General features: G+C 41.0%; 1 protein-coding gene across 2 annotated transcripts in view; it reads left to right on the top strand.

Annotated features, from left to right (window-relative positions):
• The window catches only part of NUP153 (nucleoporin 153), a 90,911-nt gene extending 72,182 nt beyond the window's left edge, over positions 1–18,729 (top strand). For both annotated transcript variants that reach the window (XM_037518907.2, XM_054698332.1), the window contains 6 exons: positions 5,473–5,667; positions 7,543–8,424; positions 11,592–11,948; positions 12,593–12,865; positions 17,091–17,259; positions 17,626–18,729. In XM_037518907.2, coding sequence (XP_037374804.1) covers positions 5,473–5,667; positions 7,543–8,424; positions 11,592–11,948; positions 12,593–12,865; positions 17,091–17,259; positions 17,626–17,710 — 1,961 coding nt within the window. In that variant the 3' untranslated portion in view covers positions 17,711–18,729. The remainder of the gene's footprint in view (positions 1–5,472; positions 5,668–7,542; positions 8,425–11,591; positions 11,949–12,592; positions 12,866–17,090; positions 17,260–17,625) is intronic.
• Positions 18,730–22,468: the final 3,739 nt, after the last annotated feature.

Raw genomic sequence — 22,468 nt, 5'->3', positions numbered from 1 at the left:
GTGGTGGTGGTGGTGGTGGTGAGAGGATCCACCAGAGAGAGTGGGAAGCAGAACAGGAGGATCTACTGAAATCCACTGCTGAGGGGAGCAGCAGGCAAGGTCTGCTGTGCCATGTGGGTAGCTCCCTGGCCAGCTGGGAATCAAACTCTTGCTGCAATGGCTGGCAATAGCTTGATAGCACTGTTTAAACCCTGTGCCACCAGGCAGGCCCTGGAGCATAGATTTTGAAGATGACAAACTTTGGAGACCAGAGAAGAGGTTAGGAAGTTTTATCATCAGTCATATAGGTAAAGATGATGGTGATGTGTACTGAGATAACTAAGGGTAAGGAATGTATGAGATACACAGATTTAGGGACCATTAGCTCTTACGTTTCAAATAAGTTGTGGAAGTGGAGGGGATATAAGTTGAATGAGTGAAGTAGAGAAGAAGCCCTACAATTGAATTCTTTCTAAGTTAAGAAGTACAGGAATAAAACATAGGAACAATTAATCTTTTAAAGGAGTAACCAGAGAGGAAAAAGAAATTGTATGGCACTGGTTGCTTCTTAGAAGGATGGATTTCAGGGGAACAAGACCAGTGGCCTCAAAAGAAGGCTCCTAAGCAAGACTTGCAGGGGGTGGGCTCTTGGCAGTGGGCGGATCAGGAAAAGAGAATGAAATAGATTTGAGAAATATTAAAGGTGGTGGCGCCCTCTAGAAATGAAAAGAAAGAAATGAAACTTAGTCGACTATTTAAAAAAAAAATAATTATTATGGCTCTGTAGTAACGTTTGAAGTCTGGGAGTGTGCTGCCTCCATTCACCTTCTTTTTTTGGTCAGTAGAGCTTTAGCTATTTGACCTTTTTTTTGTGGTTCCATGTGAATTTCATCTTTTTTTTTTTTTTTTTTGGGAGAATGTCATTGAAATTTTTATTGAAATAGCATTGAATCTGTAAATTTCTTTTGGTAGGATGGCCGTTTTGAAAATGTTAATTCTTCCGATTCAGGAGCAGGGGATGTCTTTCTATTTCTTTTAACAAAGCTTTGTAATTTCTTTTTATAGGTCCTTCACCTCTTTCGTTAGGTTTTTTCCCCAGTATTTGATTTTTTTGTTTCAATTATAAAAGGTATGGTTTTCTTGATTTCTTCAGAGTGATCATTTGCATATAGAAAGGCTACAGGTTTGTGTGTGTTGATTTTGTATATTGCTATTGTACTGATCTGGTTGATTACCTTGATTAGTTTTTCTGTGACCTTATTTAGGGTTCTCTATGTATATTATCATGTATCTGCAAATAGCAATAGCTTTACTTCTTTTCCTATTTGGATTCCTTGTGTATCTTTCTGTTTTCTCACTATTTTATTAAAAGCAGTGGTGAGAGTGGACATCCTTGTTTTGTTCCAGATCTTAAGGGAAAGGCTTTTAGCTTTTCACCATTGAGAATGATAGTGCCTATGGATTTGTCGTATATGGCCTTTATTATGTTAAGGTATGTCTCTTATATTCTGAGAATTTTGAGGGCTTTCATCATAAATGGATGTTGAGGGCCTCCCTGGTGGCGCAAGGGGTTAAGACACAGCCTATGAAGCTATCTGCAGCCACTGCAGCACGAGTTTGATCCCCGGCTAAGGAGCTACCCACATGGCGCAGCAGACCTCTCCTGTCTCGCCCACTGCTCCCCTCAGCAGTGTATTTCAGTCAGTCCACCTGTTCTGTTCCCTACTCTGGTGAATTCTCTCACCTCCCACACCTCTGGCCTGTACCCCAGTTCTTGTATGCATAAATAAGTAAATCTTTAAAAAAAATAAATGGATGTTGAACTTTGTCAAATGCTTTCTCTGCATCTATTGATATAATCATAGGATTTTTCTTTTTGTTGGTGTGTTGGATTGCATTAATTGATTTTTCGGATGATGAACCATCCTTGTGCCCTGGGAATAAATTCTATTTGGTCATGGTGAATAATTATCTTTTTGATGCATTGTAGGATTTTATTGAGGATTTTTGCATCAGCATTCATTAGAGAAATTGACCCTTTTTTTTGTGTTGTCCTTGAGTTGTCCAAAATTGAAGTTTTGGTATTAGTGTAATGTTTACTTCATAAAACGTATTTGGTAGTATTCCTTCCTTTTCAATGATTTGAAAGAGTTTATGTAGGATAGGCACTTTATAGATTGTGTTTCTTCACCCTCATCAGTTTCATTATTTTTTCCTTGTCTTGGACCTTTGGAAACTTTACTATTATGTGTCTTGCTGTAATTTTCCTTTCATTTCCTTTCATTTGCTGTGGTAATTTGGTGTTCTTCTAGCTTCTTGTTTGTCTATTTTCATTTCTGTCTTCATGCTCAGGAAGTTCTCTTCAATTACCTCCTTAAATAGTTTCTCAGTTTATCTCCTCACCTTCTGGGATTCCTATGACTCTCATATTTCCTTTCCTCATGGTGTCTGATATTTCTTTTTTTTTTTTTTTTTTATATAGAGGCATGTTTTCTTTCTTTCTTTCTTTCTTTGTTTGTTTTTGTTTATACATGCACTGGGTACAGTCAGAAGCGCGGGAGGGTGAGAGAATTCATCAGAGCCAGAGCGGAGAACACAGAGCAGGCAGAAGGACCGAAGTACACTGCTGAGGGGAGCAGCGGGCGGCAGGAGAGGTCTGCGCGCCATGTGGGACCCTCCTCCGGTGGCTGGGGAGCAGCCGGGGATCGAACCGGTGCCGCAGAGGCCGCGGGCAGGTTCGCAACCCAGCGCTCAACCGCTGCGCCACCGGGGAGGCCCGTGTCTGATATTTCTTGAAGTGTTTTTTCACTCTTTCATTTATACTTCTCTTTCCTTTTCATTTTTGGTTCTTTTTATGTCTGTATCTAGGAGAGTACTGACTCGTTCTCCATGTCTTCCATTCTGTTTTCTTGGAGTTCCTCTGCTAATCTCTGGATATCCTCCAGTTCCTTCGCTTTCTTCCTCAGTTCATTGATGATAGTCTTCTCTCTTTCTTCCTTTTCTCTTATCTCTTTTATTGTTTTCATTATGGCCCTTTTGAATTCTTTGTTAGGGGTAGATTATTTCCATGTCCATGTTATTGGGGTCTGGAGGTTGACTTTCTGTGGTGTATCATTCCCAGAAGGGCCTGCTTGATCGTTAGTAATTTTCTTTCTTTCCATTGTTTGCCTTTGGCTTTGTTCTGTTCATAGTGCCGCTGTACCACTGGTGCTGGTGGGCATGACTTCTGATTTCTCTTGCTCAGGCGTGGATGTGTCTGCCTAGTGTCTGAGCTGGTGTGACTGGATACATGTCTGGACACTTCTGTTATGGTAGGTGTTGTTCTGAGCTGTGTTTTGCACCAGGAGCCCCTGTTTGTCTGGTCCCTACTGTGTAGGATGGGATCCAATAGCTCGGCCTGTGGTGGTCGGGAGTCTCTGTGGAGCCCTGCACCTCCAGACACATGTTGGGGCCAAGGCCACTGGGAGGACCTTCAGGCTGGGTGGGGTTTATTTCTCTGTTGAGCGGCTGGGTCCCTCTAGGTGTGTCTCAGCAGAATACTGGGATCAAAAGAGAAAAAGGAGGGAGAGGAAAGAAGATGATAGAGAATGTAGACAGAACAAAAGTGAGAGAAGAAGGAAGGGCAAGATGGGGGACAAGGGGACCTCCCTGGTGGTGCAGCGGTTGAGCGCTGGGCGGCGAAGCTGCCCGCAGCCTCTGCAGTGCCGGTTCGATCCCCGGCCGCCAGCGAGGGTCCCACATGGTGCGCAGACCTCTCCTGTCTCGCCCGCTGCTCCCCTCAGCAGTGTACTTCGTCAGTCTGCCTGTTCTGTTCCCTGTTCTGGCTCTGGTGAAGTCTCTCACCCTCCTGCGCTTCAGACTGTACCCAGTGCTTGCATGCATACATAAATAAATAATCTTTTTTTAAAAAAAGAAGAATAGAAAACAAATAATATCAGATAACAGACAACGAACTGGCTAATAAACAAACACATAAACAGATGGCGGGAGAATTGCTTCTCAGGGCTCAGCTGTTTCCCAGTGAGTTCGTGTCCTCCAGGAGAGAAAAAGAAAAAGAAGGAAAAAAAAACCCTAAAACCCCACCGATCTTGGACGGTGCAAAAAAGAACTGCAGCTGTGGGTGTCTGTGGGTGTGGGCGCATCAGCACACCTTCCGGGCCCATGAGGTAGTTGGTGAGTGTGGCGGCTCCTGCAGCCTCCCTCACCTGAGGGTTTGGAGAACCAAGAGGCCCCCAATGTAGGGACCAGCCCTGCAGGCTCCCCCTGATGTCCTTCCTGTGTAAATGTGCCTACTGACCGGTCTGATGTCCTTCCCGAGTAAGTGCACTGGACTGGTTAGATGCTGGCTCAGGCCTCCAGGAGGGGTAGGGGGAGGGAGATGCCACCTTGAGGGAGTTGCTCCCAGGGCTTTATGTCCATGGGGAGGCCCCCCCCCCCCAATCTTTTGTTGTCCAGACCCCTCCAATGCCTTGGGATTCTCCTGGTCCTTGTTTTCCAGCTTTTCCTCCTTTACTTCTAGGTATTATGCCAGCTTTGTGGGGAGGGGCGGGGCGCAGTGTTCCAATGATTTTCTTTGTTTCCCTTCCCCCCTTCTTTCCAAGTTCCCTCAGCAGTCTGAGTGAATCAGGGGTGCCACCAAGTCCGTGTCAAGCGCCCAGGTCCTGCCGGGACTTCACAGTTAATTTCTCCCTATTGGATGTTTTTATGGGAGAATTTGATCAAAGGGATCAACCTTGTCCTTTCGCTGCCGTGTTGATCAGCCTTTCCCCCTTCACTCTCACATGAGATCATTTATCACTTTTCTTCGTGGTGATAGTGATAGGATGCGTTCATGTATTTCTTCTTTTTAAACCAAGTGCACCTTTAGAAGTTAAGCAACATTTTATTCATCTTTATGTTCCCAGAACCTAAGTACATTTTGGTACTTGCTAAATGTCTGTTAGATGACTGGCTTGTAACAAAATTAACACGAACTTAGTAGGCAGTATTGCGTTAAATTGCAAAGTTGGTGTAGAACACTTTCCTGGAGAAGTGATCACTTTAAAAGCAGAGACCTGTGCTTTGAAATCTTGAAATGAACGTGGTCTGTGGCTATGTGTTAGGATAATGCCTGTAACTTTTTATGTTTGTTTTATAATGCTGTGCTGTTTGAAGAAATCGACAAAGATTCTTAAGGAAAATTTAGTCTCTTAGGCGTTGATTTGTGAGGCTTTTTTTGGTTAAATATGACTCTTCAGACTTGGGGTTGTGAGGTATCGCATGACTGAATAAGGTGTATGTGAGCTGCTCATTTGTAAGACTTAAAGAAATCTAAAGAAATCTGAGATGTTTATCCACTGTTTGTAAAAGTGTTATGTTTTTATTTCTGACTTTTAATCGGAAACATTAAAAATGGAATACTTAGACTTAATGGTGTCATTATAATATTGACAAATTAGAATTTTCAGATTTCTCCTTTATTTAAAAAAAAATGTTTCCCTCCTTATTTTTTAGGAAGTTCAGTGCCTGCTTCTAGTAGCAGCACTGTCCCTGTATCTCTGTCTTCTGGAGGCAGCCTAGGATTGGACATGTTCAAGAAACCTGAGGGAAGTTGGGACTGTGAAGTGTGCCTAGTGCAGAATAAAGTAGATTCCACGAAATGCGTAGCATGTGAAAGTGAAAAACCAGGCACAAAATCAGAGTTTAAAGGTAAGCTGTTGGTAAAATGCCTCATGTTGCCATTTTAAAGTGAAATTTTTGCAGCTGACTTTAGTTTTTAAATTAGTTATTCTCTATTGAGAAATTATGTATCTATTGAGAGATTATGTAAAATGAGATACTGTCCTAAACGTTGAGCTCACTTCTACCTGTATTACTGTAAAATCAGATGATTTGCTTGTTAGCAGTATGATAGCTCTTTTCTGTAGATAGGTAAAGAGCTATTGTATTTTGTATTACTGAGTCTGAGAGTTTTAGTTTCTTATTTTTTAAAACTTAACTCTTACTTAGCAGGAATTTATATCCCTAGAACCTTACTGTGAGTCATCTAGACTTGGGTTTGGTTTCCCATAGGATGTCTTAGAAAAAAATAGCTCTCTTAATATAAAAGAAGGAAGAACCTCAAAGTAATTTATGCTGAGTATCTGAAGGCCAAATTTTTCTAAGTCTTCATATCCCTGTATGGATTATTTCATATAAGAACATTTCAGTCAAAGTTTGATAAAAGCTGGAAATGAGATTTTAGGTCTTAAAGGGCTAGTCAGGGAGATGCGAGAAAGATTTCACTCGGTAAGAAAGTAGTTAGGACTACTAGGGCATTGAAACAAGAAAGCCAAACTTGATCTACTTGTAATTATACCTTGGACTAGTGGCTCTCAAACTTTTTTGATTCAGACCAAAACAGTCATATTACATTATGACCTGTCACATGCACCGTGTATTCATTTATGTAATTCAGAGAAACATTTTACAAATTCTTAGCTCCCGTGTGTGAGATGCCATAGTGTGTTCTGTATTTTTCCTTTTAGAAGAAATATGCACAATGCAACCCACTAAAGTAATTGCATGACTAATGGAGATACAACTGGCCAGAAAACATTGCGTTCAGGTGTTTTCAAAAATCCCTGCTTTCCAGTTCATCTCAGCTCAGTTGGTAGCTTTTACCTGCCTATGGTTCTTCCTCCCCTCTTCTCTCTGTGGAGTGCAGTAATCCTCAGACCTTTACGTCTGTCCCTTGGAGGCAGAGCTACCTTGGAGCAACTCTGAGGCAGAGGTGAAAACTAGTTAGTTGTTTTTGGCCCCTTTATTTTTAGCTTCTAATTGAATCACTTAAAGTATTTTAGAGACCATGTACATAACTGCTTGCTCCTGAGATCGGATACAGTTTGCAATTAAGATTCTTAGGGAAAGAAAGTGGGGATAGAGAATTGTTCAAAGAGAAAATCTGAATGAGACTTGTAAAGCTTGACTGCTAGGTATCTCTATTTGTACATGGTAAGCAGAGTAAAGTAAATATCTTGGCGCCCTTTATTAAACGATTCCTGATTTGAACCAGTCAACCAAATGCTTTATTTCTAGTGTATTCAGCTGCAGAAAAGCATTATGAAAACTATGACTTGGATCTTGTCATTATACTGTTATCTTTTTAGATATTGCTTCCACTCATGTCATTCTTTTGGTTCTTTGATGCTGATTTTTAAAAATGCTTGCATAAATAAGACATGGACTGTTTTTATAAATCAAATTATAAGATGTACTATGAAAAGTTTGTCCCCATTGGTTCATTTTCCATCCTTCTGCCCCCACCAAAAACCAACTATGGTTGGTTTCTTATAACTCTTTCATAGTTCTTTTTGCAAACTATAAGCATATATATGCTGTTATTTTGTATACAGTAACCTTTCCTTGCTGTGGGGCTATGATCCAGGACTCCTCGTGGATGTCTGAAGCCACAGATGTCACCAAATTAGTACAAGTTAGGCACAATAAGAAATTAACAAGAACTAATACTAAAATAGAACAGTTATAACAACATGCTGTGATAAAAGTTATGTGAATATGATCTCTCTTTCTCTCTCTCTCAAGGCTTTGGCACAGCTTCCTCATCTTCGAACCCAGCAGCGTCATCCTTCAAATTTGGTATCCCGTCACCCTCTCAGACTTTAACAAACACTGGAAATTTTAAATTTGGAGATCAGGGAGGCTTCAAAATAGACGTGACATCAGATTCTGGGTCTAATCCCATGAGTGAAGGCTTTAAATTTTCTAAACCAATAGGCGATCTTAAATTTGGGGTTTCGTCTGAGTCTAAACCTGAAGAAGTTAAAAAAGACAGTAAGAATGATAATAATTTTAAGTTTGGACTTTCTGCTGGCTTAAACAGTTCAGCTTCTTTAACTCCTTTTCAGTTTGGGGTGTCTAATCTTGGACAGCAGGAAAAGAAAGAGGGACTGTCTAAATCTTCATCCGCTGGTTTTAGCTTTGGTACAGGTGTTATTAACCCCACTCCTGCTGCTACTCACACCACAGTGACCTCTGTGACTTCTGAGAATAAGAGCAGCTTCAGCTTTGGAACTGTAGAAACCAAGAGTGTCTCAGTGGCTCCTTTTACTTGTAAGACATCGGAAGCAAAGAAAGAGGAAATCCCTGCCACCAAAGGAGGGTTCAGTTTTGGCAATATGGAACCTACCCCGCTGCCATCTGCCTCAATGTTCACTTTGGGAAGGACAGAAGAGAAACAGCAAGAGCCCGTCACTTCCACTTCTCTAGTGTTTGGGAAGAAAACTGACAGTGAAGAGCCAAAGTGTCAAACGGTGTTTTCCTTTGGGAATTCAGAACAAACCAAAGATGAGAGTTCTTCAAAGTCGACCTTTAGTTTCAGTGTGGCGAAACCATCTGAGAAGGAATCTGAGCAGCAGCCAGCAAAACCCACTTTTGCTTTTGGAGCTCAAACCAGTACTACAGCTGGTAAGTCATTAAAGCCTATTTTTTTTTTAAAAAAAAAAAGAAAAAAAAGAAAATGTCTTTGTTATCTTGACAAGTGCAACAAGCCAAGGAATGTTTTAAACCCTGAGCATAGTTGAGAGAAAATGAGTAATGGTAGCAGGATTCTCTGGGAAGGAACCTAGGATTTCAGTTTTTTTTTTTTTTTAAAGATTTTATTTTTTTTATTTTTGCATACAAGAGCTGGGGTACAGGCCAGAGATGTAGGGCGTGAGAGGACACACCAGAGACAGAGTGGGAAACAGAACAGACAGACTGACTGAAATCCACTGCTGAGGGGAGCAGCTAGCGAGCCAGGAGAGGTCTGCTGCACCATGTGGGCTGCTCCCTGGTGGCCTGGGATCGAACTTGTGCTGCAGAGGCTGTGGACTGCTTCACAGTGAGGTGCTCAACCCCTTGTGCCACCAGGGAGACCCCCCCTAGGATTTCAGTTTTAACTGCTCAAAATGCCCACGATTCTGATGAAGTTATTTATAGATTTTGAGTAACACAGCTCTAATGAAAAGCACAAATTGTTGTGTCTTTCGCCTTCCTGTTTGGGTTTTTATAATCAGAATTGGTGTGTACTGTTTTGAACAGTAAGCGGTCTTTTTTTAAGCCCAATACTACTTCCTAACTTGGGCCTCCCTGGTGGCTTAGGGGTTAAATCTCAGCACTATGGCCTGAGTTCAATCTCTGGCCAGGGATCTAACTCATCTATGACGCAGCAGACCTCTCCTGTCTTCCCCACTCTCCCCTTGGCAGTAGATTTCAGTAAATCCACCTGTTCTGCTCCCCACTCTGTGTCTGGTGAATCCTCTCACCTCCTGCGCCTCTGTCCTACACCCCAGTTGTTTTACACACACACAAATACTTTATAACTCAAACTTTTTTTTTAAAAGATTTATTTATTTATTTATTTATTTATACAAGCACTGGGTACAGTCAGAAGCGCAGGTGGGTGAGAGAATTCACCAGAGCCAGAGCGGGGAGCAGAGCAGGCAGAAGGACTGAAGTACAATGCTGAGGGGAGCAGCGGGCGGCAGGAGAGGTCTGCGCGCCAAGCAGGACCCTTCTCTGGTGGCCGGGGATCGAACTGGCGCCACAGAGGCCGCGGGCAGCTTCGCAACCCAGCGCTCAACCACTGCGCCACCGGGGAGGCCCTACTCATAAACTTTTAATGTGCCCATTTTCATTTATAAAGATAACCAGTCATCATCAGGCACTTAAGAAAATTAAACAGCAAATAGTTAATAGTTTAAAAATAAGGGTGATTTTTACAACTAACACCTTAAAGAAAAATGAAACTGCATTTTTGAAAATTAAAAACATGGTTAGTGAAATAAAATTGTGTGGACAGAGTAATAGAAAAAAAGCTTAATTAGATTAATGAACTGGAATTTCCCAGAGTGCAGTGCAAAAGTGTGAGATTGATCCAGACTAGACTCACAAGGTTTGTTGCAATACAAGTGCTTAGAAGCTAAGATAAAAAATCAGTGACAGACGAAAATTTCGTAGATACAAAGAGTAATACTATACTCAAAAATGGAAATAGCTCTCATTGACAAAGTTTGGTGAAATTTTAGGAGACCAATATCAAATTCTTGAAAGTTCTGAGAGAAAAGCTCTTTGGGAAAAAACTGGAGCCAGATTAACATCAGACTATAACATCAGATGCTGAAAACATAGAAGACTGTGCCTTCAAAGTAAAAATGGCCTTGAACCTAGAATTCTGTAACTTACTAGATTTGCTCAAGCATAGGGACAAAATACAAGATGTTTTCAGGCAAGCAAAGACTCAAAAATTGGATAACCAAGAACATTTTTGAATAATAAATTAGAAACACAAAATGAAAAATTAACTGGAAAAAACAGTATGAAATTCAGTAAATGGGTTTGAATTTTTTATCTGAAATTTTCACTTGGAAATTTAAAAACAGCATTCAACGAAAATAAAGACCTAATTATATATTATTTTGAAAGCAGTAAAAATGAAATAGGGTCTAATGAAATCATGGGTCTAATAGACAAGATTTAATCATGCTATTGCTATATAATGCTATCTGTGTACATTGAACTGAGACGTAGAAACACTCAATTAACTTTGCTATTTTCTGTAAACGCACTGGGTACAGTAGAAGCACGGGAGGGTGAGAGATTCACCAGAGCATAAGCAGAGCATCACTGCAGCCGGGCGGCAGGAGAGGTTCGCAGTAGATAAGCCGGGGATCGAACTGGCGCCGCAGACGTTTCGCATGAAACAATTCAAATTTTTTTAAATGCAGTGCCTAGATTTAGGCTCACCATATAAAAGTCAATAACCTTTCTCCATATTGGCAATAAATAACTGGACAGCATATTTCATTTATGTTTTCTAGCCTTTCTAGTTTATATTTTACAGTAGTGCCAGAAATTGTAGTATTCCTCAATTAAAAGCATTATAAAAATTTAATACTTCTTCATGAGACTATTTTTCCCTGTCCCTCCACCCCTGACTTCTTGGAGGGATTTTTGTGAAGCTTAACAAACTGGCACTAATACTAAAAACTCCCATGGAAGGGAAAATGCACAAGAAATTTTGGGGAGAAGGGCAGGCACACAGTCAGGTTTGTGTACTAATATCAAAACAACAGTAAAACTACAATAAGTGAAACAGTCTGGTAATGATAACTATAAAGGGAAAAGTGTACATACATATATGCGGAAATTTAACATGTCAAAGTTGGAGTTACAAATTATCCATTAGTTAAGTGCTACAGAGGAAATTGGCTATCATTCAGATAAATTGAATTATCTTGCTAACGTAAATTACAAAATAATATTTGTAGAAGTCCTTTTCTTTTCACTATCTAAATCTGCTACCCAGTTAGAATTTAACTGCAATATCCACTTAGCAAATGGATTTAACAAATATTTTTTCCTTTATTTATTTGAATGCTGAAAGTTTTCCTATATAAGAAAATCCATAAGCAATAACAGGTACGATGTATTTGATTACATCAAAATTTTATGTAACATGTCCATTTGAAGAACAATTCTATGTAAATGATTCTGTTTTGTAATGAATTTTTAGATTATATGGTAGGCAAAAATAATGCTTTCTGGACTATTTTGTTCTTAAAGATTTTTGTTTTTTAATTTCTGTCTTACAGATCAAGGTGCAGCAAAGCCAGTTTTTAGTTTCTTGAACAATAATTCCTCTAGTTCAAGTACTCCAGCTACTTCAGCTGGTAGTGGAATATTTGGTAGCTCCACCTCTTCCTCCAGTGCACCTGTGACTGCCTTTGTGTTTGGACAGGCCAGCAATCCTGTGAGCAGCTCTGCCTTCGGGAACTCTGCTGAGTGCAGTACATCTCAGTCCTTGTTGTTTTCTCAAGAGAGCAAACCAGCAACCACATCCAGCACGGGTACAGCTGTGACCCCATTTGTCTTTGGGCCAGGAGCCAACAGTAATAATACTGCAACTTCTGGCTTCAGCTTTGGAGCTACCACCACGTCTAGCTCCTCAGGTACATTTCGGAAAGAAAAGTCATGCGTCTAGTCGTTACATTGATTTTAATTATGCCAGCTGTTGGCAAATCATATAGTGCGTTATGACTGGGTGCCTTGGGGCATCTCGAGGTGTCCTTTACTATGGAATAATGTAAATTTTGTGCTTAAGCTTATTATAATTAACTCTTGTAAGCAGTTTTTCTAATCTCAGCAAGAGTGTATGCTTTAGTTTTTCCAAGTTAATATTTTGAAATACTAAGTTGTAAGTAGCCAGACACTGGGAGTTGTTTTACTAGACATCAGTCCTCATTTCAGCAGTGTATACATGTGTACAGCTTCGGCTGATTTCTGCCGTGTGTTAAACTTGTCTTTTTAACTCTGTTTTCTGAAACTTTTAGCTGCAAAGATTGGGAGACATGTTGATAGAAGTTTGGGTGTGGGTTTGTTTTTTTTTTTTTTAAATATGGATTCCATATAGTTTTATATCAAATGGGAGAGAATTGTTTTCTTAATCATTCAAAATTTGTCTGATTGGGATTTGTTCAGCAAGATAAAAGGCCTGAAAAGAAGCTTAAAATTTGTTTTTGAGTATCTAGGGTATTTTTGAAGATTCTCTCATTCTAACTATCATGATGATTGAAGCATTTTTTTGCCCCTGTAGGATCCTCCTTTGTATTTGGCACTGCACCGTCAGCACCATCTGCCAGTCCAGCATTTGGTACTAACCAAACGCCAACATTTGGACAGAGTCAAGGTGCCAGCCAACCTAATCCCCAAGGCTTTGGGCCTATATCATCGACAGCAGCATTATTTTCTGCTGGTTCTCAGCCCCCACCGCCTACTTTCGGGGCCGTGTCGAGCAGCAGCCAGCCTCCTGTGTTTGGACAGCAGCCTGGTCAGTCTGCGTTTGGCTCTGGGACAGCTCCGAATTCCAGTAAGTGTGGCGTAGTGGTGGCGTTGGTGTCTATACTTAGGTTCTGATTGTCTTACATGTAATTTTATTTCTTTGTGAACTTTTTTGTATGTGTGTTGTACTTGGCGTAACAGAAGTATATGTTTAGGCTATAAACAAGATTCACAACTTTCACACAATTGAACATTCTTAAGGTATTATGATGTTTGATCAGAATTTTACCCTTTGATTCAGGTACTGGATTCGTTCAGCTCCATGTTCTCCTCATTTGGATTTTGAAACACTTCAGTCTCGATTTCAGCTTGTTTTCTCTTATGATTTGCTTTACGTCCGGAAGTCAGACCCATCTCAGTAACTTTCTGGGCATAGTCTTGCTGACTGGTATCATAACGTTTTCTGTTTGATGATTCTAACCTTTCACTTGACTTGCATATTTGAGTAGATGTTCCTGTGACTTTTATTTTATTTTTTTGAAGAATTATTTATGCATTCAAGAACTGGGGCACAGGCTAGAGGTGCGGGGGGGGGGGTGAGAGGATTCACCAGAGACCGAGGAGACAGAGTGGGGAGCAGAAAAGGCAGATGTACTGAAATACACTGCTGAGGGGAGCAGCGGGCGACACAGGAGAGGTCTGCTGCGCCATGTGGGTTTCTGTCTGGCCGGGGATCGAACTTGTGCTGCAGTGGCTGCCGATAGCTTCATAGTGCTGTGCTTAACTCTTCCGCCACCAGGGAGGCCCGTTCTGTGACTTTTAAAATGTGGCTAATCACATTGTATTATAATGATATATTTCCCTAAAATTACACTGGGTATGTTTTCCTCGTTTGTGAATGAGGAAAGCGTGAAGCATAAGTGAACAGTGTGATGTTGAAGCAAGCGCTTCACCGCCCAGGAACCTTTTCTGTGTACCTTTTTGATCACATTCCTCTTTCCTTCATCTAACAATGTCTTGACTTCTATGGTAAACATTTTTCTTGGGCTTTGATTAAAATTAACTGCTGATATAGTCATCTGTAGAGAGTATTGTTTTGCCTGATTTTTAAATCTACTGTATTCAATGCTTGCATTGTTTTCACTCTTGTTTGTAAAGTTCATTTGTATGAGTGCATGTAGTTTAATTCACTGCTAGAGAGCAAATCACTGTGTGACTATACCATAATTTGTATACTGTTGATGAGTGTTTGAGCTGTTCTTTCTTTTATTAGCGAATGCAGCGGTATGCATTCTTGTGACCTTGAGTTCTTTTTTTTGGGAATTGTTTTTGTATTTTTTTCCCCACTTTTTTGCTTGGTTCTTCTGTTTGTGCTTATTGATTTGTAGGGGATCTTTATGTATTCCGGATATTAAAATTAGAAATTGTAGCTTGCTTTCTTTTTCTTTTTTTTTTTTTTTTTCCCCAGTAGGAGAGCTGGGAAGTAGGCCAGAGGTACGGGGGTGAGTAGATTCACCAGAGACAGAGTGGGGAGCCAAACGGGCGGATTCACTGAAATGTACTTCAAGGGGGGAGCAGTGGGCGAGACAGGAGAGGTCTGCTGCGCTATGGGGATCGAACTTAGGCCGTAGCGGTGATAGTGCTGAGACTTACCCCGAGGCCGCCAGGGAGGTCTGTTAAGTGAAGATTCCATGGAGGTAACATTTCCCTCTGTCTAACAGAGTAACACTGGGTGGTTACACCCCGATTAGGAGTCTGTAAGTTCCACTTGTATACTTTTTCTTTCCTTTACAAAGTTTTGTTTTCTCTGGCGTCAGGTTCCCTCTCTCTAACCTTTCTTCTGTACTTGTCGCCGGTTAAAACTGGCTCTTCTCTCACTTGTGTAGATCTCCATATTTTTTTCATATCTCAACTTTTCAGTATCTGAAAGAAATTTCTCACGGCATCTTCTAACCTGCTCCTCCCACTGGGATTTCTAAGCCTGCAGTTTAACTGGGCATGAGGGAGCTCCTGTATTCTTCTTGGAGATTTCTTTAACTTTCTTTCCTCTTGCAAAGGTTCATGACTTACCAGGTTGTCGTCTCTTCTTCCTTCTTAGCCATGCCCTCATTTGGTAGAATACATTTTCCAGTGATTTCTTAAGGATTCGGGGAAGAAAACTTTGAGACCTTACATTTCTGGAAGGTTCTTTCTTTCACCCTTATGCTTGAGTATACATTGAGATTTGAAATCACTTTTGTGATTTTTTTTTTTTTAAGTTTTTCTTCATCGTGGACTTTCCAGCCCTCATACTTGCTTTTGAAGTCTTTTTTTTTGATCTTTGTTTCTGATCTGTTTCTTCTTTCTAGAATCTCTTTAGAATCTTTTCTTTTGCCTTCCGTGTTCTGACTTATGAGGGTGATATCCCTTGGCCTGGATCCATTTTAATCCATTGATTGTGTAAGGGATGTGGTGTGTCCTTGTGTGAACTTCTAGTCTTGGGAATTTTCTTGAATTATTTCTTTGAAGATTTTGGTTTTTGTTTTGTTCCTGAAGTGTTAATTATTGAGCTCTTGAGGATATTATGATATTTTTTTTTTCTGTAAAGCTGTGGCTTGGTTTTCTCCAGATTGCTTTTCTTTATTAGTGTGACCGCTCACTAGAACTTGTCTTTCCTGACAGAACTTTCATGCCCACTAAACAGCAATTCAGTACCCATTTCCTCCTCTTCCCCCTCCCTGGCAGCCAACATTCTTCTGTTTCCATGACTTTGACTCTTTTAGTACCTCAGGTAAGAGAACATGTGTCGTTAGTTGTCTTTCTGTGTTCCGTGGTGACTGCTCCAGCTGACCGCCCCCAAGAGGGCACAAGGGCGCCCTTTTCTCTGCTTCCTCACCAACTCTCGCTGTTTGTTGTCTTTTTGACGAAAGCTGTTCTAATAGGTGCGAGATGACCACTTAGTGCTTTTCATTAGCATTGCCCTGATGATTAGTGATATTGAGCCTCTTGTCATGTACTTGTTAGCTATTTGTATATGATATTTAGAAAAATTTCTGTTCACATCCTTATTTAAATTTTTTTATTTCTGTTGTAATCCATACATACTTTAGCTATTAGCTGCTTATCAGGTCTGTAGTTGCAAATATTTTCTTCCATTCTGTTTACATCTTATGAGCAGGACACACCGAATACTACTTGATAATTCTTTGCACGTAGGTAGGGCTTAGAAAGATCTTGAGTTTCAGTGTAGGTTTATGGGATGGGTCTGCTTTTGGGAAGACCTAGATGTTCATACCTGCCGTCTTTTCTTTTAGATTATCAGATTTCCCAATAGAAAATTTTTCTAGGCTTTCCCCAGAGGAGTGCCTACACTCCTGCTTCGGCGTTGCGGGAGCAGTCAGGTGGACGCCCGCACCTCTCAGGGTCCTGTGTATCAACCTGCCCTGTGCCCTTCCGGCTCCAGTATGAGACCCTTGCTTTTAACTCTGCGTGGTGTTCCCGGTCCTGGGAGCTGTCTGTAGGTTAAGTTCTGTTTAACGGGTAGAAGGGAGAGATGGATCTGGGTGTCTGATTCTTAGGTAGGTGTACAATCATTCTTCTTTTTTTGGGAAAGATTGATTTATTTACACAAGAACCCCAGGGTACAAGCCAGCTGCGTGGGGGGCGAGAGGATTCACCAGAGACAGAGCGGGGAACAGAACAGGCAGACTGATGAAATACACTGCTGAGGGGAGCAGGGGGCGAGGCAGGAGAGGTCTGCCGCGGCATGTGGGCATCTCTGTGGCCTGCAGGGTTTGAACCGGCGCTGCAGAGGCTGCGGGCAGCTCCACAGCGCGGCCCTCAACCGCCTGCGCCCCCAGGGAGGCCCCCTCTTCTTTTTTCTTTTGGTCACTTTCATTCTCCTGTCCCGGAACCTCAGTCTTTGGGAATGTCTGTGTGCGTGGAATGGCCTCTGTGCTTTCCCTCTTGCTGAGCGTGTTGCTCCGCTTCAGTGAGCCTTTCGGCTCCTCAGTTTTGTTGTCTCCTCCTCCCAGCTTCGTAAAAACCCCTTTGCTGATATTTTGATGCAGTGTTTGAGGAACGTAGAGCTGACTGGTGTTGATTCTGCTCTCTTTAACCAGAACTGTACTCGGCCCTCGGGAAGCTGCGTCACGTGTTGGAGAGGGTGTCGAGTGTGTACTGTGCAGTAGAGAAAATACTGTAATTATCTTTAAATTAAGTGACCCCAAGGTAGCTTAACACGTAACACGCCTTGGTTTGTAAAAGTCAGAGTCGCTGCTTAGAAACACTGTCATTTTTACATTTATGTTGTTTTTCTGCTTCAACTATTGCAGGTTCAGTTTTCCAGTTTGGCAGCAGCAGTACAAATTTCAACTTCACCAACAACAATCCATCAGGAGTATTCACATTTGGTGCAAATCCTAGCACGCCTGCAGCCTCAGCCCAGCCTTCCAGCTCAGGGGGGTTTCCATTTAACCAGTCCTCAGCAGCATTTACAGTGGGGTAAGAGAACTTTTAGTTGAAATCGAGAATTTAGTATAGTAAGGGTGTGTATGGTGCGTGTGTGTGTATGTGTGTGTCGTGTTTAAAGTCGCCAAGGTGCAGTGCAGTGTAATTCAGGTCAGAGTGACACAGTCCAATGAAGCATGATCTCTAGTACCAGCGTACCTTCCTACACTCTGGGCGGATCGTACCCTGAGAGGAATGGCAGGGTGTGTGTGTGTTTGTGAGCGAGAGTGAGAACAGAAATTGGCTTAGCGGTGTCTCCCTGCCCCTGGTCATGGGTTGGTGACACTCAGTGTTGTTGGGCATCTGAAGTGTTGTCTGAGCATCATGTCACATTGTGAAGTTTTCATTTTTTTTTTACAGGTCAAATGGGAAAAACATGTTTTCTTCTTCTGGAACTTCGGTTTCTGGTCGCAAAATAAAGACTGCTGTTAGGCGCAGGAAATAAAGGTCACAATGGTGTTAAACCCAACGGTTTTCACAACAGCTGGTGCCCTGCTTTCACATACTGGATTGTACTACGTGCTGGGGGATCTGCCTAAGGACTTCTTTAATTTGGAATTTGCTTTCTTTACAAAAACCCCACCCTCACCTCTCCCGCTCCCTTTTAAAAAAAATACTAGCTAGACTGGTGACTGATTCTTCAGCAAAAATATTTTATGATCCAGCAAATTATTTACTGATTTGGCATAGGCTGGCTGAACCCAGGAATATAGAGTCTGCTCGGCGAATGGCTTTGTATAGCACCTCTTCGTCTGCACCATTACGTGCGTTGATGACGCGTTTATGGAGCGCATAGAAATTGTAATTATATCCGAGGAATTCTGTATAGATTAGAGGATGTTGAAATGAATGATTTCTATGCTGAGTTTGTGCCGGTGTATGTGTGAAGTGAGTGAGTTGGGTGTGTTGTGCACTAAAATTTTCTGATAGAGGAAGCCTGATTAAAGAGTGGTCCATGCTAAAGGACTCGTTAGATCTAGTTCATTCTCCATTTAATAATTATATGCTATTTCTATATTTTCATTCTTCTATCACCTGTCTTGCCTTTTTCATTATTTTATTATGAAACTCGTGTAAATACAATTTTGTTTCCGTACTTCTTTGGCATAACATAAATCTGTGAACTTGAAATTTTGTGTTAGAAATTTTTTTGTTGTTTGTTTAGTCTTGTCTCAGATTTTATTATGTAAATCCCATTATTCAAAGTTGCCTAAATCCATTTGGAAATCTTTAAAAAAAATTGGGGATTCTTAAAATGAATTTATTGGCTTTTCTGATCCATTTTTGTTTGGACCAAAAACCAGTATTGTACAAAGTATTAAGCATATATTTTTATATTTACTGAAATGGACTGTGGTGACTTTGGATAATAAGGAAAAGTTTAATATTAAAGCCATGTTTATTACAGTATAATTAACATGTTAAACCATGGGATAAATGCCATCAATAAAAAATTATGAAATACTTTTTGTTCTAGTGTTAACTCATAATGCAGGTGCACAGTTACTGGAGGGAGACCTTTTTATCAAGGGTAGCGGTGGTGAGTTACGAGAGAAATGACAATACGGTTAGGTGATTTGGACAACGGAATGGAGGAGAAGGTGTCTGTTTTTGCAACGTATGAAGGTAACTTGTTTTTTTGGTGCTAGGGATCACGCCTACTTTGCTGATAAATTGGCATACCTTTTTAAAAGTTGAAAATAAACAACCATTTCTCTGTGTACCTGTCTCTTCCTTAGTAGGTGTTCGTGGAGAGACACACCACTTCGGTCTTCCTCCTGTGGTTTTTGGATCATCTTACCAAAATTTTAAAAACCAGGTTTCTTTTTGTTGGTCTTGGGACATAGAACTCTTGGGACAGCTTTCTTTCGATGATTTTATTTTTCAATTTGAGTGCGCGATTACTTTGTGCTGACTACTGGATTGAATTCTAAACTTAAAAATGTAAGATGTTTAGGAGCTTTTCTGCGTTGTTTCCAATGAAAATATTTTTATTGAAAATAATCTTGGCTATCATCAAATGTTGGTTTTGGGTAGAAATGTTCTATTTAGTAATACTCCATACACGTTGACATGGCAAATAGTAACAGTGAATGCCAGGAGAAGTAAGTGGAGATCTCTGGTTTTTGTGTTGAAAAGTTCATTCTTAGCCCATATGGGTGGGAATATTAGGGTTTTCACTTGGAAAGTTTTCTTGAATGTGTTAGAAATGTTTCTACTCGGTACTTTTTAAAAGGCATGACTCGCAACCATACTTAAGATGACTTATTTGAAAAATGAAGTATTTTGGCCCCCAAAACTAAAGTCTGTATGTAGGGCTGTGTTCAGGACTGGTGACTTGTTTTCTCTCTGTTGACAGCTGTGATTCTCAGATGCACCTGGCATCTCCGGTCTGCATACATGCTGGCAGCGAAGTCTGGCGGGCATCTCTGTACCGAACTGGCTCAGGCTGTATACCCACTTCTGTTTCACTCCCTGTGGCCAACCCCCTACTGTAGTAGTAGTGGGCAGGCTTGGGTTATGTGCTCCACATGCAAGTGAAAACTGAGAGCTGTTCATGGAAGAAGGGGAAACGTGAAAGTTCACTTCTCGGGCTGGCCCAGTGAGGAAATGCTTTTGATTGAAAAATTACCTCTGGAGGAAAGCCATGTGCCAAAAGAGTAAATAATCAAGTATGTTTATACCCTTAGGTTCATTGAGCCAGAGGATCAGTCCTAGTCATTGAGTGCATATTTAGATAGGTGGGTGTGGTGTCAAATGTGTGTTTTAGGACCGCATGGCCAGATTCATTGGCTCTGGGCAGGATCCAAAAATCTGCATTAAGCACCTGGACTGGACATTGGTGATGGACACGGGGTGATACACAGTTGCTGAGATGAGAAATTGTGTACCTGAAACCCATCCAATGTTGTAAACGAATGCTACCTCACTAAAAAGAAAAATGTAAGCACCTGGGGACTTCCCATGTATGAGGAAGACCAGGTGTGCCACTTCTCTTGGCCCGTTAGGAGAGGTTTATGATTTCAGGCGTTAAGTATAATTCAGACAGTTAGAAAATGTCTTCAAGCCAATTGCTCATGGTATTTGTTACAAATCTTCGCCTGAACTTGCTGTTCCTATAATTTGGATTTTATTATTTGAACTAAGTGTCAACCAATTTTAACAATTTGTAACCAGACCATAAACATTGTGGTTTAGCCTGGGAAGAACTTGTGTTTGCTTTAATTGTATTAGTATGTTATTTCCTTGACTTGTTGAAAAGTTTGAAAATCGGAAATCTGATAAAGGTTAGCCCATGGGATGAATGGAAGGTGAAAAATCAGGGAAAGTTAATGGGTGGGTTGGTTCAGCTTTACCCAACATCTGTATATGATGTCAAAAGTTTTCATTTCCTTAGAGTATGAGGCAACGTTCATAAACGTAACAGGCCACCGGTTTCAGAATGTGTAGTTTGTGATTGGCCTCCTAAGTAACAGTTTATTGTCTACAGGACCGGACCAGGCCATGGTTTAGCCACATTTTAAGTTTATCCTTTATTATCTTCGTTATTCTTGAGGAGTCTGTTTTGTAGCCCGTCCTTCCCTCTGCATTATTTGTAAAGGAATGTGAATGCTGGTAAGATCAGAACTAAGTTGCCCCACCCATTTCTATCCTACCTGTGCACCTGAGCTGTGAAATGTGGGCCCTTAATACCTTGCATGGTGGTTGGGACGGTAACTGAGGACTGGATTGACTAAACATTACGCTTAGTTGTTGTTAACCTAAAACTCCAGGAGCTAAACCTAAAAATATGCCCAAAGAGGCATAAGGTTAGTTTCTTAGGAAAAAAATATAAGATGGTAAGTGGCTAAAGAGTTTATTAATGTTAACAAACTAGTCTTGGCTAGAGATAGTTGATTCTGTTCTGCTAAAAGTCCATAATCATCAGTTATCTAGATCTGGATGACAACTCAACTGGGTTTTTGTTTTTTTTTTTTAATTTATTTATTTATACAAGCACTGGCTACAGTCAGAAGCGCGGGAGGGTGAGAGAATTCACCAGAGCCAGAGCGGGGAACAGAACAGGCAGACTGACGAAATACAGCATGACAGGAGAGGTCTGTCGTGCCATGTGGGACCCTCGCCAGCGGCCGGGGATGGAACCAGCACTTACAGAGGCTATGGGCAGCTTCGCAGCCCAGCGTTCAACTGCTGCATCGCTAGGGGAGGCCCAACAATTGTTTAATTGCTTCTGGCCCGGTCAAAAAAATCTGGTGGTGGTCAGATATCTTTGACCTACGTCAAACGAGAACAGCGATAGGATTTCTCTGGCTTCCCTACTCTTTAAAATGGCTTTACAGATGTCAACTTTCATATCATTGGGTAAAGAATATGTATTTTTAAAGACTGTATTTTTTGGAGGGAAGAATATATTCCCCCCGAATGGATATTTTTGGGGTCACACCTTCTGAAAGCACCTTAGCTAACTGCTGTAGCTCCTCTGAAGGCAGAGAAGGACAGAAAGCTGCATTTGGAAGTGCTGTCTTTTAAGGGCGAGACCCTAGAGCAACCCTGAAAGAAACAGGCGAAATGAAAGCCCTGGTGGCCAAGTATTTATTGAGACAATACAAATATGTCGCGTACAAATCATTAAAAACAGGATGTTGAATTTTTTATTCAGGCCATCAAATACTGTTTGTGGGTCACACCCCACTACAACGAACTTCAGGGACGCGGGCGCACGCGGTGTGAAATAAGGAACCTCACCCAGGTAAGAACTTATTAGAAAGAGTTTGGCCTTTGGTTTGGGGGGTGGGGAATGTTAAGGAAAATGACACCTGAAGGTGTTTCGGAACACTGCTGTTATGAGGTGTATTCTTCAAAGGAAACAACAGCCTCTTTAAATGAGTAAGTGTGGCATGGGAATATTTAATACCCCTATCTCCTTTAAAAAGCCCTTTAATCCCAAGTAACAAGCTGGTTAATTTTTTTCAACTCCTTTCTTTTCTTGTGCTGCAAATAATGCATTCGTGAAACCAAAATGGCACTTAATATCCTTCCAAAATAGTTAAGACAGTTTATTTCAACAACACTGAAAATCTTCAGACTCACAAGAAAAACAACTCAAAATCAGAAACTAAAGTGATGTTAACGTAAACTATATAAAGGATGGCAAAACTATGAACCATGAAACAAACTGGATGACCTGAGGGGAAAAGCCTGA

This window comes from Talpa occidentalis, unplaced genomic scaffold (assembly GCF_014898055.3).
Source record: "Talpa occidentalis isolate TD23 unplaced genomic scaffold, MPIMG_talOcc4v2.1 talOcc4.2, whole genome shotgun sequence".
Classification (NCBI taxonomy): Eukaryota; Metazoa; Chordata; class Mammalia; order Eulipotyphla; family Talpidae; genus Talpa; species Talpa occidentalis.
This window is presented reverse-complemented; position numbering and strand designations above follow the sequence as displayed.